The 19,423-nt window shown below is 46.2% G+C and overlaps 1 protein-coding gene across 3 annotated transcripts in view; it reads right to left on the bottom strand.

Annotated features, from left to right (window-relative positions):
• The window catches only part of PAA1 (P-type ATP-ase 1), a 139,031-nt gene that overhangs the window by 97,265 nt on the left and 22,343 nt on the right, over nt 1-19,423 (bottom strand). For 2 of the 3 annotated variants that reach the window (XM_087390436.1, XM_087390438.1), the window contains exon 6: nt 14,915-15,148. The exons of the other annotated variant lie outside the window; for it this stretch is intronic. In XM_087390436.1, coding sequence (XP_087246562.1) covers nt 14,915-15,148 — 234 coding nt within the window. The remainder of the gene's footprint in view (nt 1-14,914; nt 15,149-19,423) is intronic. 3 annotated transcript variants of the gene reach the window in all.

Raw genomic sequence — 19,423 nt, 5'->3', positions numbered from 1 at the left:
AGGATTCCACCTTCTACCGTCGAAGAGATTGATAGGCAGCCGATCATTTGGAATGATAGTATTCTTGACGAGCATGCCAGACCACTGAGCACTTTCCATTACAAATGGGAGAGAGGCCCCGCCTACACAGTAGGCACTTTGAAGGCTTTTATCAGGCTACCTGAGGATCAGAGATTGCAGTCCGTGAGTCACCTCATAGGGGTGGCACACAGGATTCAGCAGATAGGTGCAGCCATCCCGGTGGAATGGACAGTTGAGTTGCCTATTACTTCCACCACTTGGATGGGGGGTTTTTCGAGGACATCAGTTCCTTTACAGGTGATCGCTCTTCGAGGTCTCCGGAAAGACGCGCTGGTCTTTGACGTTGGGGATGGAGGTTTACTCTCTACATCCAAGGATGGCATTCTTCTTGAGATTGCCTTTCAGCCTATCAGGATTGCTGGTTTTGTGGACCATGGAGCGGGCTTGCAGTGGTACTTAGACCCCGACCCTCTGCTCTTGGCCTTGGGATCCTGGAGGTTGTGATTATATGGAGGTGCACCTATCAGGTGCTTGCAGTGGGACCCAGGAGAGTGGGAGTGGATAGATCATGGGCACCGAGAGAGAAGGATTCCCTTCTTTCGTTTCACGGTTGGTAATGCCAGGAGATTTCAGCTGAACAGTAGGGGTTGGATTCCCTCCAGAGCCCCCCATTGGGAAAGCTTCTTCATCACCGCAGATTTGCGTCGAAATTTCTGGAGGAGGCTCTGGAAATCCCTCAGAAATAGAAAGATCACTCTTTTCTTTTGGCTTTCTATTCATGGAGGGATTGCAGTGAACCTGTGGAGATCACGATTTGGGGCTGATCCCACTTGTCCTCGATGTCATTCTGCAGAGGAGTCAGTGTGACATTGCCTTTGGGACTGTAGTCAGGCGAGGACTGTTTGAAAGGGGTTGCTCGGATACTCAGCATCTTTCATACTTCCCCTTTCTTCATGACTTGGGGCTCCGTCGCATGGTTATCCCTTACCGGGCCCCAGGTGTTTTATGAGGGTGAGCCTTCTTCTTGGGCACTCTCGGTCCGCCGGCAGGTGATAGAGCCTTGCTCTCTTCAGGATGTACCACTTACTCCCTTCAGAGCTTCTCATGCTTCACTGGACACCTCTTGGGAGATTTTGGCTAGCATTTCCTCTTGGCACATTTGGAGAGCCAGATGTACTGAGGCCTTGGATGGCACCCAGATACACCCATCACAGGTGTTCACGGGTATTTGGACTGACACGGTTCACACTTTGATAGCCATATGGGCTAGCATGGAAGGCCCTTCACGGTCAGCCTCTTCTAGAAGGACTATATTTCTTCGAGTTTGGAGGGGTTCTCCCTTTTTCTCGGAGGTTTCTACCGGATTGAGATGGCACTATCAGCCTCAATCCTTTCTTTTTGGCTCATGAGCTTTTCGTGCATTGCATGATGTATCCCGTATGGAGCTTGCTCTAACGGTTTTTCTTTAATACTTAATAGAAGTCTCTTTTTGCAAAAAAAAAAATCTACAAAGATTATAAAAGAGAAAATGAAAAAGAAGAAAAAAGAAGTAAACAAAAACTTTTATGAAAAACAAAAGGAAGACATACTTAGCAAGCAAAGCAACACTTATGTCGTCGTGAGTGCCCAATCATAAGCAGCTATACTAGGTTTCTAAAGACCCGCGGAGTCTCTTGGGCAAACCCAGTGCTTACTAAAATACGTCAAATAAACAAAAGAGAATGAAAACAAGAAATAAAAAAGAAATGAAGCAGGTGACTAAGCAAAAATAAACAAGCAAGTCAAGAAACAAAATCTTCCAAAAAACTAGAAATTCTCTCTCTTATTTAAAACATAAAAAGCTAAATGACCCTTTACACTTATGTATCGTTTTCTACAAAGAGTCAAAAATACATTTCTAACTTAGAAAGCACAAGCATACTCAAACAAACTCTCTTTTAAAACTAAAAGAAAAACGGGCTATTCAGCTCCCCGCTTTTTGTTTTCAGCTTATGTTCAATCATTCTAAACATACCTAAGGCCGATACACCATGGATAAAAGACTTCATATCTAAGAATGTGCGAACTTTTTTCATTATTTCCCTTGGATTATACCTCTTGTGTAATAGTAAAGTGATCAAATTACTACATTGAGTGATAAAAGACTCCTTAGTTATACAAAGGCGAGAAAATCTATGGAATTGGGAAGAAATGACTCCATATTTTGCCAAATCAGAAATGTTTGAGTCAATGTGAGGCATTTTTATAATGTGTAAACCACTATATTCAAGTTGTTCACGTTTATCGTATATATCAACCTCTAATCCTATGGTAGATTGAGAAAGTCTAAGATCTAAGAAAACACAAGAATCCCCTCTTGAAGTGCAGTTCAGTTCACAAGAGTCAGGAGGATAGATTCCTTCTCCAAAAGCTCTAGCGTCTTTGTACATAAAGTCTTGAAAGTTAGGAACATCTGGTACAAATAAATCATCTATAAAACGCCTAACTTGACTAAGCTTATATAAAATGATAGGGCAGGTATTGATAGAAATAAGACATTGCATAAACTCAAATTCATAAGTGAAAAGATAAAAGTTTGCTAAAAAGACGGCACAATTAGTGCCCATGGGGATTCCTATAACTTGTTGAAACAAAGAATCACCGATTGTGATGTAAAGATTATCTAAAAGAAAATCTATCCAAGAGCAAACATCTTCCACACTTACTACCTTTGTGTATCTTTTCTTTTTAGAACCTATGTCATGATAAAGAGAAGCTAATTTATCCCAACCATCCTTTGTTGTCATGCATGACTGGATGTGTGGAATAATAATTCTCTTGCATGATAAAGCAATACATGAGTGTGCATTTGCATCTCTTGAGTCCCATCTCATTTTCTCCTAAGTAGGGGTAGTGACAGGAGTAGTAGAGGAAGAAGAATCAGGAGGATTCCCCCCTGGAGGAGTGCCAACAGTAAGGGCAGCTACTTGAGCATTCGCTGGCCTCAAATCAATACCTAGAACAATATTCCAAAAGTTTCTTGCAACTAGAATATGCTTCATAAGGTAGGACCACATAGGATAGTTGGTGCCATCCAACTTATCATCTTCATGGAGAATGCCAAACAAATCACCATTGTTGCCAGCCATTGTAAATAGCACAAGATAAGTGCACTGACCAAGTGATGCAAAAATAGGACTTGCTGTCCACAAAATGACTGCACAAGTGCAACTGTCGCAAACTGTAGACCTGCAAGAAAAATTCCCAATACAGCATGGGACCTCTTTCCAAGGCAATACGGGGCCTTTCTACGCAACACAAGGCCTTGCTCAAATGTCAAAATGAGATGCAAATAGAGGATATAAAACTGCAGAAGTGAAATACCTCAAGGAATGGACTTCCCGAGCTGATGAAAATGCTTGGAAGAGCTTCAAACAGCTAAAGGAGATGCAAGACAGAAAAAGCCCTCAAAAGCCCTTTGTTTTGACACTTGAGAGACAGTTAAAAAAGGCTGCAAATGACAGTACAGCAAGAGCTTTCTGTATAGCAGTGAGAAAAGCTTGTTGAGAAGCTTCCACAAATGAAGAGAGCACCCAAGGGTCGGAGCAACCTGAGGTGAGAAAATAGCTTGGAATAGTCAAAAGAGGTGTCACCCAATTCCTACAAGGTAGGCACCTGCTGTTGAAGTGCAAAGGAGCTGTCCGAGGTTGAAAATCAGCTTTAACCCAGTAGGCGTCTGTAGAGAGATGCCACAAAGTACAGCTGGAAGCTGAACTATGGCTCAAGAAGGTGTTTGGGGCAGATTTCGGATGAAGAGCAGCCTCTAGAATACTTCGACCTGCAGCTATGGTACCCGGGCTAAGCTGGAAATGGCGTCTGGAGCAGTCGCACTGCTAAGGAAGATTCCCAAGAGAGATCTCTCGCAACAAAAGCCCTCGGGATGCTTGGAGGAGCTCTCACAAACAGGCGACTTGCTGCAGAATAGCTTCTGCGGTCAAGGATGTGCTGATTTTTCCCATGAGCTAGCTGAATAACAGATCTAGGGCAGTCGCCTAGGCTGTGGGAGTGCTAAGGGCGTAGCTCTTCACGATGGAGATGCCCGGAGGAGCTCTACGAGGTCACACGTGCAGGAAGTCTGCTTGAATCAGCTTCAATACAGCCGCCAAAGAGCAATAGGGAACTCGAGGTGGCTGGAGGTAGCTGGAAGGGAGAGCAAATGCCTGCTCTAATACCACTGTAGGCTCAAGGAAGCGGAAGGATGCACAAGAATGGAGCAAGAGCTGAAAGCCATCACATCAACTATGAAAGAATGAAAGTACAAAGTACAATAAAAGGGAACCCTAGGACAGAGTGTCCTAGTGGTGCCACTAGTACTAGGTGTCATAAGACACTAAAAGTACTAAGTGACCTAAGTGCCAATAACTAAAGCTACATGGCACATACCAAGGCCCAGAGGGCATCAATACGACCTGGAGATGATGGCCTACATATCATCCGTGAGAGTAGAAGAACCTGTAATCTCTCCACTCGAGTCCACTCTGTGTCAGAGAGGTCTAATCCCAAACAAGTACTAACATACATGTGCACAGGTCGGACCAAGGAGTCGAAAAGGAGAACCTTGGTACGCGGGTCCTGAAAGTGCAAGTGGAAGCACTATCTCTCCAGTCGGTCCTGGAGACGTAACCTCTACTCAGGCGTGCCTGCATCGCCGGTCTCATCATGAAGATAGGTCCTGAATACAGAACCCCCAAATATGTGTATGATGAAACGATCTCAACTGGTGCCATGTCGAAAGTAAACTGCTCTTTGTGCGCAATTGCTCTCGAGGTATTGAAGATCAAAACCTTGGTTTTACCCAAGTTGACCTTCAAGTCATGAGACTCGCAGAAAAACAATAGTGCATCTAGGTGTCTCTGGAGCCCCTCAGCGGCGAGGCTAAGAGCACCACATCATCAGTGTACAAAAGGATCTGGAGCAAATAACTGGGAAGAGAGCAACCATCACCTCCTAGTGTCCTCATTAAAGACTCAAGCTCGTCTATGTAGAGGCCAAACAAGGTCGGTGAGAGTGGACAACCTTGTTTGACCCCAATGGTGCTCAGAATCTCATCTATCCATCCTCTCCCCGTCTAAACCCTGCCACAAACCCTCTCATAAAGTGCCACAACAGCCCAAACAATCTCCGGCCCATACCCCAACTCCAATAGCCGCCTGATGAGGCATGCTCAAGGCATTGTGTCGAAGGCTTTGCGTAAATTCGCAAAGCAGCAATAAACCCTCTGTCTTCGTGTCCTGGCCTCCTCTATGACACTCCTAAGTGTCAGGATATGATCCATGGCCCCATGGTCACGTCGAAATCCTGCCTGTCCATCTGCTCTCTGGATCCCTGCATCTCTGCATAGCGACTGACCTCCATATCTAGCACTAAAGCATATATCTTGGACATGACATGCCCAATCATAATGGTCATGTAGTTGCTTGGATCCATGGGATCCCTTGCCTTGTGGATAGGTGTGATAGTGTTGACGGTCCAAGTGTGTGGAAAGCCAAGACAAGACTGCTTTATTAAAAAGCTTTGCAAGGATAGGGGCTAGGATATCAATCCTGTATGCAAAAAACTCGATGCATAATCCCTCATGATCCTTTGTTCGGCCATTATGAAGCTTCATGACCGCATCTTTGATGCCTCCCTTAGTCAAGAGAGTGCAAAAGATTGGTTGTGGTGTGTGCAAGATGTCAGGTGTGGGCTGGTCGGGGATGTCATAAAGTGTGCGGGCGTAGTTGTGCCAAACTTCAGCGTCTGTGAGTGGAGAGGGGCCGCCGTTCAAGAAACTGTCGCCAAAAGTCTTTGGAATTATTACTGAAAAGAATGTTCAATAATTCATCCTCGTTTTAGCAAACAAAGTTTCGTTTCTTTTGGCGAACTAGACGACGGTACTCACGTAACGCATCCGGCTCACTTGGTAGGCCATGTTGGGATTCGAATCAAAGTTGTCAGCGAAGAGCCTTACACTCACCATCATACCACCTATTACATGGCACGGACCCTAAAGGCGACGGACGGTTAGAAAGTGTGGTGTACGGGAAGGCCTGAAGGATAGCATCATGTAGTGGTCAGCTAATCGACGCAGCTTGGTCCTCTAAGAGGGGTATATGGTCAATATAAGTGAGTAGAGTATATAGCCATGCAGAGTATATGGGTGAGAGGTTGTGGTCAAAGTGTATGTCGTGATAGGTATGGTAGGTGGGTGGTAGAGCAAGGCAGGAAGTGGTGATATTGAAGAAGAGATAAAAGTGATCAGCCCCAGGTGGTGGTGGTGAAATGGAGAAGTCTGTGATGTGTGATGTGAAGGCAGGGGATCCCAAGATATAATCAACTATGCTAGACCCCCCTCCATGCGGAAAGCAAGTGAAGCCGTTGGAGGAGGGCCATCGCTCAAGACCATTATAGATAACGAGATCGTGTGTCATACCTAGATCCACTAGTGCATGTCCATAAGAAGTGATAGGAGCTCGTCTGTTAGCAGACACTCGTGACATGTCAACCTCGGCAAGATCTATGTCGGGAAGTAAAACAATATCCTCTCGAAAATCCAGTAGTGACACCTTGCGTGCTCGTCGTCGCGTTAAAGTCCCCCACTAGGAGAACATCTCCGCGGCTCGAGAAATCCATGATATCATGATAGAGGGATGTATGTGGTGATGTCTCGGCCTCCTCCCATACTGCCCTAGCAAAGTGTGAGATCTCTGGTGGAAAGTAGCAAATCACTATGAAGAGATTACGGCTGGTGATGCATCGTAGTCGGATCCAAACAAACCTAGAATGTGGATCTCTCCTCTCCACTGATATCGGCCCAATAAGAGATGATCTATATAAGATTGCTGCTACTCTTGATCCACGTACCCCACCTGTCTCCCTCGTCTTATCCCTGTAGGCTGACTCCCAAATGTATCCATTGACCACCAGTAAGGGACGCTCTGGGCTCTAATGCGTCTCTGTGTAGAAGACTATGTCTTTTCCTCTGTATGACTGAGAAATTCCCAAGCTTGGACCAAAGGGTACCATTACAGTTACAAATGGTGCAAGCAAGAGTCTGAGTATCCTGAGTCTCATAGACCCCACCCCCCTATGTGGAGCAGCGGTCAGGTAGTCAACGGGGTCCAGTGATGACGCATCCATCCCGTACTACTGCCCACTTTCCCTCTTTGCGAGCCACATCACGTAGCTGCAAAAGAGCACGTCTCTCCTCTATCTGTAAAGGAGTTAGGTCCTCATCCATAGATATAGTGGGGTGATCACGTAGAGCTGATCTACGATGTAAAGCTGCCAGGCGTGCCTGAGAGTCCCGGAAATGTATAACAAGAGGCTGCTCTCTGTTGGGATCTCTCCCCACTCGCCATGCTCCCACAATGGCATGGTCTGAAACCCCTAGTATGGTTGCCACAAAGGTGGTCGCGTCGCCCATCGGTGCAATCTCTATCCGTGGGATCCCTCGGACTCTGATATTAAGCGCCTTGGTGGCCCTCTGCTATTGCTCCAAAAGGGTAGCTGAAACATTTGCCGTTGCAGAGTCCTGTTTCACCACATCTAGTCTCTGCTATGGCCAACTGCATGGTGGCTATCTGAGCCTCCAAGGCTGCTGCAGGTGTACCCCCCGAGGCCACGCTCAAGGAAGAAAACTCCTTCCAGTGCTCTATGGGTCCTGTGTCGTCTCCTGGTCATACCTCTGCGTCTAACAAGGGCTACAGTGACCCCTGTCGGTCGAGCTCCAACTCTGAACAAAGAGTAGATATCTTCATAAGGGCAGCCATCGTATCTTCATCATTAGGCGCGCTTTTCAAACTTGAAAGTTCTCATTACTCTCTTCCATTTTCAAATCATAAAACTTGAGCTTCAAAAAGACTTTAGAGTTGGTGATTTTATTACAAAATAGTGTCTCAAGCCGATCCCAAATCTCCTTAGCTGTTGACTTGAAGTCCACAAGATGGATGAGAGAGTCGGCCAATTCGAACGAGTCCAAACAAGGATCGTCAAATTGTACCTTGCAAAGTCAACTCCCTCAAAATCAGAACCACCACCTCTTGAATGGTCCCCTAAGGGATTGGAAGGAGTATGCACAGCAAATGAACCGTTACTTGGAAACACCTTACCAGTGGAAAAGTTACCCCACAGTTCCCAACGTAAGAATCAAGACCAATGAGGGCAATGGCTTTTGCATTCTGCTACTTCCAAAGCTTGCGTTGTTGCTGAGTAACTTAACTTTATCGTCCTCAGCAACATCCCAACCTCCTTCATGCATAAGGAGCACCTGCATCTTGGTTTGCCATGTGAGAAAACCTTCTCCCTTGAACTTCTCCACGAGCAAAGAACTTGAAGACAACGAAGTCATATTGGCAAAGGCCTTCGTGAAAGCGGGCAGCAAGCAGAGATAAAGAACCAGCAAAGAAATGAGCTGATCTCGGGCTCAGAACACAACAACCCACTCCTCGTATGCAAAAAGGCAGATATAGATGTCTAGTGGTGCTTCAAATGCCCCAAAATACAGAACTGAGTGAACCTGAGCCAAAAAAACCCCAAAATGCTAAATGAGCCAAGGGATGAGCACTTGTGGTGGACGTGATGACTACTCAAGGTGCTGCAACAGATCCGAAATCCTCAAGGAGGTGCTATAGGAGTGCCAAATGCAAAGATATATCTCGAAATTTGTGAAGCGGCTCAGCAAAACAGCTCCAAACTACACCAAGATGCTGCAATAGGTGTATAGGTGTGCAACAGCCGGTCTGAGCGATTGTTTGTGCTCCGGATCATTCATCATCATCACTAAATGAGACAAGTGAAGTACAAGCCTTACATAGGCTACACACTCACACACTAGCACCAAGTGCATATGGGATAAGTCCCATAGTGACATGCGGCACTCAAACATGACTCACACATGAACTAGTACTAGATCTCCTAGTACTACACACCAAAACATCACATCTCCCACACACTCTTTGGCTATGATATTTCCAACATTGGGCAGCTCCAAAAAGTGTTGCAAGTATGTTTGGAAGCTCCAAATAGTGGCCCTTCAATCGCGGCTGCTGATTGTAGTTCCCTAAAGCGAATGTGTTGCCCAATGGACTGTTCAAAGCATGGCTGAGGCAACAACACAAGAGTGAGACTGCAAGCAGGTCGCAGGTCTAAGCTGGAGTGAGGCAGAACTGCAGATCAGTGTTGGACCAAAACCCTGGACTAATGCTTGAAACGTACATACAAAAGCCAATGCCGCCCTTGCTTCATTGGGCCGGCTCCCATCTTCACCCGAAGCGTTCAATTCCTTGAGAGGCAGGTGGGCTGAGCAATAAGCATGGGGAGAGGCACGTAGGAGCAAGGGAGCTTGCTCTGATACGCTAGAATGAACTGTACTTGCAAATGGATAATGTGAAAGTACAAGAGATGGCCAATATAAGGCCCAAAGTCAACTTAGGACTAAAATTTCCTAATTGTAATAGGTGTCCCAATAGGACTAGTGTCCTAACTAGCCTACAAGGCCATACCATGTCTAAATGCTGACTTGGGCCCATAGATTCGGAGTAATGCCAAGGAACCAAACCCATTGGAACTACCATTATCGAAACCACCCACCAATACAAACTTTTCTTCGTAGGCCTCTGCTTCCAAGAGCGTTCAATTCTTCACCCCGCTGCCTCCTCATGAGTAGACAATATAACTTGGAATGTGCATGCCTTTCACAATTGTGTACGTCAACAACTACAACAATTGATCTTGAGATGCAACTGCCTACCCTCAAGCCATGGACCTCAGATTTCATTTCCAGAGCTAGGACAAAGCGGAAATACATCCATCTCCATTAGACAAGCCTTAGCTTCTGAGATTTATGATCAAGATGAGATTATTGGAGGCCGCACTATTTGGATGTGGCCTTCATCTTGGGGATCTCTTGCCTCAGATCCTTAACATCTATGCACCTACGAGAGCTATCCTTTTAGTGCCATCTTACTAATAGTTTAGCAAATGTGGACTCTTGGATTGTTTGAAGGTGACTTAAAAAGCCTCAATTTCCAGGAAGATAAGCTGGGTGGGGCCTCTTCCTTTGATATGCCTCCTGCCAAGTAGGGCATGTGAAAGTAGTTCATCTTTTCCATTAGAGGACGCGATGCTTGGCATGAGGTTGAGTCCTTGAGATCCTAAGAATCATATGATATCGGCCAATGCTACTATGATGGGCTTCGGAGAGGCTAGACACATTTTATATTGGTAATTAGACCCTACACAAAGGAGGGTTCATTAGAACTTTGATAATGCGATGATGTCATCTCACTCCCCCATTATCTACTAACACCTAGAGTAGTCACACTAAGGGCTCCCTCAGAGGGAAATAAAGAGAGGTTTAGCACGGCATAGCACAGATATGGATATTTAAGGATCCCAATGCGGAATTGAGGCCCAAGCACTAAGATGTAGACAATGTTGGGATATCTCAAGGTGTATGCCCCAGGCACATCTTGGGTTCTATGTGTGTGTGTGCTAGAGGCACAGTTAGGTGCCCATAAGCACTGTTAGGTGGTGGTAGATGCCACATAGGCTGATTGAGAGATTCTAGGAGCTGATTGAGGAGATGATTGTGGCTCCCACGTCAAAGCAATTAGGGAATGGTGCCCTCGAACCCGCGCAACAGCTGCTTTCTTTCTGACGCCATTTCGTGCAATACGACTTGTTGGAGCAACCATTTCAAAATTCATCTGAGCCACACTTGCACAACAACATGAGCTAGCCCCTGTCCAAATTTGAAGTGAAATGGTCCACCAAGGAGGGAGCAAACGCGAAAAAACCAGTCGACAATCAAGCTCTTGGCTATGGTGACGTGACGCGACATTTTGACTTTCCTCTTCAGTGGCTTTGCTCTGGTATACCAGCTTTATTTCTACCTAAAAAGCCCTCTTTTCTTTGCTTTGAAGAGGGAGATCCAAGCCCTCCAAGATCAGGCCTCTGTTTTGGACAGTTTTGACAGTATTATGAATTTGGTGCTACATTAGATGCTACTTTGGCATTTCTGATATTTTAAAGTGTTGAATAGCATCAGTACAATTGTGGCTACAACTTTCTTTTAGGTTTCTATACCTGGATTTTCTCGGAATACTTTCATTTAGCCACCTCTATGAAGCATGCAAATTGAAGTATCATTTCCACTATGATTTTTATTATGGAATTTGGTTACAAATCTTTGCTACACCAAATGCTCGTACTTTGAAGCTTTTTAGGTTTTTCTAGCCTTGTAAGAGAGTAGACACTGCCCAATTCTTGGGTTAGACCCTCTCATGGTTTGCTTATGCAAAATATGTGGAAAGCTAAATCATGAAGCAATGTTTTGTTATGCTACAATGGAAGAGAATGCCAACATGGCTTCCTTGTTGCAGATTGCCAAGATACTGGTTGCCAAGAAGGAAGCAACTACAAAACCAAAAACTACTCTGCCTGGATAGTCCTCCAAAATGAATGGAATAAACTATTGTGTTCTTTGTAAACACCTCTGGTCACCATATGATGTAGGCCATGTGTATGTGTTTAGCTCCATGGTACCTCCTGCAGACATTGTGTGCATGTACATGCAGGGGAGATAACCATTGGGGGGTCTTATGTATCCCTTTGTATCCCTTTGTTTGCCTCACACCCTTGGGAACCCTTGCTAGCATGAGATCCTAGCCATAGATTTATCCTCTACCACCATGAGATGGCTTGAGACACTATGTGACTAGATGTATCCTTGACATAGCCTGAGGCATTCCCTTGAGGGGGGGTTTGTTGGGATATCTCAAGGTGTATGCCCCAGGCACACCTTGGGTTCTATGTGTGTGTGCTAGAGGCACAGTTAGGTGCCCATAAGCACTGTTAGGTGGTGGTAGATGCCACATAGGCTGATTGAGAGATTCTAGGACTGATTGAGGAGATGATTGTGGAGCTTGGTGGGTCATGTAGAGGTGCCCACATATGGACCTCACCCTTCTTCATTCGATGAGCATTCTCTTGTTTTGTGTTCAGCTCCATGCTTTCCTTTCACTTTTCCAACAGACAAGGCTTACATGAGAGAGAACCTAAGGGAGCAGAAGCCGAATACCAGTGGTTAGTAGACATATACAAATGTGTGTGTCTAGCTCTGCAGGGGATGGACGCTAGATGAGACGAGATAGACTAAGTAGCTGTATCATTCCTCATGGGCTCAACGAACGGAGGAGAACAAGATGATGCAACAGTTTTTCCAAACCATGGGACTGCGCGGTCAACGATTGTGAGAGGATAGTTGCATTGTCACCCGCATGAGGGACCACCTCCTTCTACCAACAATTTCTTGTGGGCAAATAAGATGGTACCTAGAACACTCAAGCGCGATTCTTTGAAAAAAAAAAAGGACCACTCAAGCGCAAGCAGATCGGCACATGGTGATCACGCCACCGGCAGACGTGGGTCTCAAAACCATTGACCCAAAGAAGCATAGTACAACCCTCATAGGCAAGCTCATTGTGTTGAAGGGCTTACCCTAGGCTCAGAGCCCTGGAAAGCTAGAAAGCTCTTGCTATAGTAGTGGCTCCCACGGAACTCTCCTTGCACAAGAGAACAGTGGCAACAATCACACGGTTGGATCTTCACAAAGGCTCCTTTAATAGAGAAGGGAATGCCACAAATGAGAAGCATGATGCAAGTGTGCCAACATCTCTCAATTGGCCTCATTTGGACCAGCCCCTAATGAAGAGAGAACATAAAGTGACAGCCCTTGATTTGGTAGCTAGAGGTTCGAGATCAAGAGGGGCACATGCTTGGTCACTACGCATGATGGGATGGACCCATCCATTCCACGGGGACTTGGAGCTGGCTCCCACAGTGGCAGCTAGAGGAGAAACTTTGTGCGCTGCCACATTTGAGGGGAGCTGGTCACAGGATGGAGGAGATTGACACAACTATCTTCATGGAAAAAGGGTCTTAGAGCAACCTCTGAGCGGCCAAACATGCAACAAACCTCCCTCAATGGCATTGGCCTATTCTCCAAAACTAGTATTCCATTCAAAGTTTTCTTCATGGATTATTACATTTGTCAACCCTAACTCAATCTTTTACGGCGTAGGCCCAAAAGGGTCATAGCAGCTAGAGTCAGAACCAGGAGACAGAGATGCAGCCAACAATGGAGCCTTGGATTCGCTTGAATGGCATCGAAACAAAGTGGTTTGGCGGCTAGGGAGGATATAGGTCGTCAACCCTAAACCACATGGAGAAAAGCTGAAAGGTGGCCTTCATCTCTTACACCAACCCCATTGACAAACGTTGGATGTCTCATCTTGGAGCACCCCATGGGGATGATATTGGTTAGAGAAGCAGGAGCACCTTTATATCATTACCAGATTTTGGTCTTGCCTCTGGACTAGCCTCTGCCAGAGGAAGATTTCATATTTCTTCTCGCTGGGAACCCCCAAAGGCCTACCATTCACCATGGTCGGAGCACATGGGGAGAGATGGGACTAACCATTGTTGCGAGGCACGAGACCTGAAACGATAGCCCATGGCATGTGGAGTTACACAACGGCCCAAAGGATTTTGCAATGTTCTCTCAGAATTGCTGCCAAGTGGCAAACAATCCATCAGATCCTCCCATGGGGTATGGTGGCGTGGTGATCGGAGAAGTGGCATGCTTTCTCCATCTCCCCAACCTATCTGATAGATGGAGGGAAGGTCATCAGCCAGGATAAACCAGGAGTCCTCCCCTCCACTTTAATTGCACCTAAAATTCTCGTCAGAGTAAAGCGTCTAGGAGACCATTGCTAGCATCAAAGCCTGGAATATCTGATTAGCAGATGCAGTTAACTCGGTCTCCAGCTACCCTTGCCAATTCTAGCATGACATCATCTACATACTACAAACCATCTCCAAATAGGGCACAAAGGGTTCAAGAAAGATGGCCAAAACGCGAAAGTGTTTCTGAAAGGTATCACCTGCATTCATAGATCGAGGCATCCATTGCTTATATAATCCTCCACACTGGCTGTTGGCCCCAACTCCCAACATACCCTAAGCATTGAGCTGGGACCTCAAGGAACGGACTGCAAGACCGTGAGCCCCTTTTTTTGCACCTTGCGGATTGCTGAAATGCGATATTATTTCTAAGCTTAGAATAGACAGTACGTCTTTCTGGAACAAAAATAAACATTGCAGAATATACTACTCAGATCTTTCATACAGCACCATACAAAGCCAGAACCATTCCCCTTGAATATCACTACAAACATACTGCAGGTTGTTTCAAAGATTATCTAAATATTTCAAACTAATAAAACTCAATGGGGTTCAGTCGTGTGTTTATTTTCTGGTACACCACAAATTGATTGCATGCACAGTAACAGCTTTATCTTTCGTTCCAATGAAAATGTGAAGACGATGTGTTCTTTTGCCTCAAGATTTTCAAGTGTTTAGCTGCATGCACTACAGGATGCTGTTAGGAATAAGAAGTGGGCACTAGTGGGATACAGTTCCTCAAATTGGTTTGCTTTGAGTATGCCGATCTGCAATAGAAGAATGTTTCTGTGTAGTTGTACTACATCTGGTGTGAGAATATGCAATGCTTCTATTCTAGTCAGTACAATATGCTTGTCTCTGATGTTGCATTTCGGCAGTGTTTCATACAGCAAGCCTTCACCTGAAGGGTGACATATTTGAAAATTATAATTCTCTGGAACATAAAGATAGAGAGATAATTATAGGGTCATCATGCTTCAATGAAATCCTCTTTTGGATAAGGACAACAGATGCTCCCATGACCACCACGGCAAATGTACCCATTACATTCTTGCAGATGCCCATGAAAACTACCGCCAAATTTCAGAAGATACTTTTTGTCATGTAGCAATAGTAGAAAGCAGCATACCCCTGGTAAAACTACCACCCTGTCTCCTATAGCCAAGCTATCACAAGCAACCTCGACAGTGGCAGGGGGACCATCCCCAATTTCACCCAATATAAGGTTAGCTTTTGTTGGAAGACTATTGAGAAGAGCCGTCATGTCACTGCTCGCTTGTATCTTTGCCCTTTCTTCAACCGCTTTTCCAAGAAGGACAAATGCAAGTAGCATCACAGGCTCATCAAAAAAGGCTCTCCAACCCTGTGACAAAAGGCTGAATATTAAATGTCAGATAAAACGGATTCCTTGTACAGGTTTGTTTGTTAATGATATAGAGCACAGTTGAGATAAACAAGATAATTTGCAGTTGATTCTAAGCACATCTAAGTACCAGTTTCAAAACAACAAAAGTTATCAGTCTATCACCAAATCTAAGTCTCCTGCTCCACTCCCTGATCTATATCAGCTACAAAACTCGGGCAAGATCAAGAAAGAGCTTTGTCTTTACACTTCGCAAACCACCCGCCCACCCAGCAAGCACTAGCCTCATATTATTCCATACAAACATAAATATGTGGCTACATCTTGAGGTCAGACTCATTCAAAAACACTCCTATTCAATATTTATCTTCCGGCTCCCATGAGAACTTACACTCCGCAAAGTTTCAAAAATGAGAGCAACCGAACTTCCCCAAAGACAAATTAGGTGATTCAACAGCAGCTGGGCATCCTCTTTCAAGGAGCTCAACCACCACAACAGTCTATGCACACTCAATTTTAGTGCTTCATCACCTTAAAAACGTACAGAGACGCCTAGAAGCCCTAGAGGTGTTTTGCAGAGAGAGAGACCCGACAGTCAACCTTGGCAAGACCAAGGTTATGATCTTCAACCCTTCACGGGCAGTAATTCATCGCCACAGCTTCAATTACCAACAAGGGGAGCACGTTGAGATCGCACAGTCATACACCTATCTAGGGGCAATCTACATGGGGCCAGTTTTCACGATGATCCATGCAGCTAGGACACGACATACACGGGGGCAGGGAGCTCTAGCTCGATTAGAGCGATAGTGCTTTCAAGCACACTTCCAAGATCCCTTGACAAAGGGCCGACAGCGGGAGTGATCTATCTGCAACCGAGCGGAGATTCGAGAGGCTACATGTGATTATGGCGTCTAGAAGTAAGCCCTCAGTTCCACATCAAATCATACAGAAAGAGTTCGTCATGACATATCTTCACAGGGTTTGGGCTTTGCCTGGCTAGACACTACTAAGGCTTGCACTAGAGTCATTCAGATGGCTCGTCGAGAGTGGGGTTAACGCGGCCTCATATGCATGCATATCTAGATGGTTTGCCAGTCAACGCATTGAAACGGACCGCCTACCCCTTTCAATACAGCTCGGATGGCCCATCCCCCCTAATCCCGCACATGAGATCAACCATATTATACGATTGAATCTACTCCAGCTCTATCACGGACTTAGGAGAGATTAGGAGTTCCCCACCAACATCCAGTTCTACCACAATCACTTCTTGAGAGCATCAATTGATAATGTGATTATCAGACCCCCAGTATCTGGAGGCATAGACAAGTCTCTTTTTGTTTGAAAAAAGGTAAATTCTATTAATGCTTGAAAACGCCATACAAACAGCTTCCAAAAGGAGCTGTTGATGAAAATAAAAAAGAAAAACAGGTTCCCAACTATAACAAACCAGCCTGTTTTCGGATCTCATGGCTCACAGCCTAGAGAGATTCCGAACAAGAGCTAGCAACCAAGGTGGTGGCCTACACATCCAGCGAATACCCTTCATGGAAAGGGTGTAGAAGGTTCCTGCCGGCCATGCCTGGCAAAAGCGCTCCCACCATTTGGTGATCGCTCTCAAGCCTGGAGTATGGTGCTCCCAAATGGCGCGCAAATTGATTATGATATCCAAGCAGATGGCTACTAGGGTAGCCGTCGGAGAAACTGGCTGACCTCCCATCACCCAACTCCATCAAGCAACCCAAATGTTCCAAGCAGTAATACTGAAAATTGTCTCCCACACACCATCGTCCGGTAGTGGTGGTGGGCATGAGTGAGAGGGTTGAACTACATCATGGATGTCAATCCGGAAGACCTTCTGTCCATGTATCCTATAAGCTCGAGAGACAACGTCAATCACGAAGGCATGTCTCCCTCTGCGAGCCAGGCCGCCATTCCCCAAGTGAAGTCCCCACTTATCCTCTGTGTGCTAGCCACAATCCTGAGGGGCGCCAACCATATCCGTTGTGCGACCAAGCAACCCCACAGGCAATGAGGGATCGTCTCCAAAACTACGTCTGCACAACCAGTGCATCTGCCATCTACCCGCATCTGCTCCATCCAAGGGTTGATGGGCAAACTCCTGTGAGCCATCAGCCAGAAGAAATAAGAGATCTTGCGTGGGCGCAAGCTCGCCCAAAGATGAGGCTAGAAGCGGAAAATAACCTATCTCTGGACATCCTGCTCTAACAAATGGCGTTTCCTCGAGGACCATGATGCTACCTCGAGCTGTAAATAGCGCCTGATGCGAGTAAGGTAAGAGAAGAAGGAGACCTCCTCCACCCGATCCGAATGCCCTATGCAGGCGGGCCAGAGCCACTCTCTTGGATCCCACTGAATGTCGCATCAAATCCACATGCGAGATTGGTGAGCTCTAGCACAGTGACGCATGCTCCCAGTGTGTTCGAGCTCATCACCAAGTTGAGTTCTCCTTCTCCAATGCCAAAGGATGTGCTCAATTACGAGAGGCTCATCACCAGGTTAAGTTCTCTCCCAGTGCCTGACAGAACAATGATGACGAAAATTTGTAGCTGAGAATGGGATCAAATGCAACGGACCTGAAATCCATTCTGCAATCCCCCCCTATTACACCGTCCAAGAAGACAATTTTGATGCTTATTCACCTTCAACACTCTGAGATTTGATGCTTATGGAATTTCTTTGATGTGACATATGTGATGATTTTTCTCTAACACCCAATATACCAAGTTCTGCCCAATCGCTCCACTATCCTAACCCTCTTCCACTCTAGATTCTCCAGGTCCACCTCTTACTCTGCCTACGGGAAGCCTCCAAATCCCACCCTATAAAATAGAGGCTGGTGGGACCCAAGAGACTCACGAAAGAAGCATATCCGGAGCGATACCCTTGTTCGCGAAAACTATCGTGACCAACAGTGGGGGGTCCAAGGACTCCGTAATCCCTCCCACCATGAATCCGAGATTCCCACCTCAATCTCCACCATCCTGGTACTTCTCCTCGGAGGTGAGAGAGGGCCTGTCTATGGGCCTCTATCTCTCTCTGAAGCCGCCTCCAAGCCCCAAAGGAACTAGCCGCCCATCCAATGTGAGTCCGCTGCCCAAGCATGTGCTGCTCTAAATCTCTGACCTCCAAGTGCCATACAAGCGGTTGTCTCTCAAACTCCTCTCTACACGACGGTCCACTAGCCCGTATGAGTCCTCCCGCCAACCTCTTGCCACACTTGGTAGAGACTCTGCATCAATGGAAAATCCTTCCCTGTCAAAGGGACCTCGGAGAAGTTCCACCTGTAGGATTGTTGCCACTGACCTCCTATGCAAGGAGTATTCCCAAGAAGCCCCCGTTGGAGGAGGAGCTTCCAGGGTTCTGCTCCTGGGGTGAGGCCTCTCACTACCAGATTGCCCAAAAGGGCTTTGCTCTGCATGTCGGGATCAATAATGCTTAGTCCATCCTGTACCTGGGGAAAAATCATAGTATGCTAGGCCACCCTGGCTCTTGTGTTGTGCATTCCATCCAATCCCGACTAGAGAAAATTCCACACCAAGTGTTGTAGCTGCCCCATACAGCCTCGATGGAAACACCAACAAGAGGCAATGTACCACGCTGTGGCAAGGAGTACCTAGTTAACCACTAGCACTCAACCCGCAAGCGAGAGTTTGGCAAAGCTCCAATACAAAAGCTTCTGCCGAACGCTCTCTAGGCCTAAGCTGAACCACTCCTTTGCCGAGATGTCGATGGCAACCTCGCAGCCCAGGTATCTTGCCATCTCTCCTCTCGGAATTTACCGAAAGCCAAAATCAGCTCCCAATCTCGAACTTCCTGGATCTCCTCCAGACCTATGAAGAAACCAGCAGACTTGGTCCAATTTATGCGAGCTCCGGAAGCCTCGCAATAAATGGACAGGGCTCCTCTGACCCTCTCTAGAATGGATGCAGAGCCCTCAACATAGAGCGTTGCATCATCTGCAAAATCAGATTCTGGAAGCTCCTCCTCCTGCTGGATCAGAAGCCTCATCCCTGTAAGGCCAAGTGCCTGAGAACGCAGAAAATTGCCCAGTGCCTCCACACAAAGAGGAAAAGATAAGGGGCAAAAGGGCAGCCTTGTCTCACTGAACGGGAAAGAGAAAAGATCTTGCTTGTGTGGCCCCCAATAATCACCTAACTAGGGCAACCTGCATAGAGAGTTGAAACCCCTCTGATCCATCTCTCTAAGAAGCCGAGTCTCTACATAGTACCCAAGAAGGACCACTCCACT

This window comes from Dipteris shenzhenensis, chromosome 19, assembly GCF_047967505.1.
Source record: "Dipteris shenzhenensis isolate YYH24624 ecotype China chromosome 19, Dip_SZ_1.0, whole genome shotgun sequence".
NCBI classification, from domain to species: domain Eukaryota; kingdom Viridiplantae; phylum Streptophyta; class Polypodiopsida; order Gleicheniales; family Dipteridaceae; genus Dipteris; species Dipteris shenzhenensis.
This window is presented reverse-complemented; position numbering and strand designations above follow the sequence as displayed.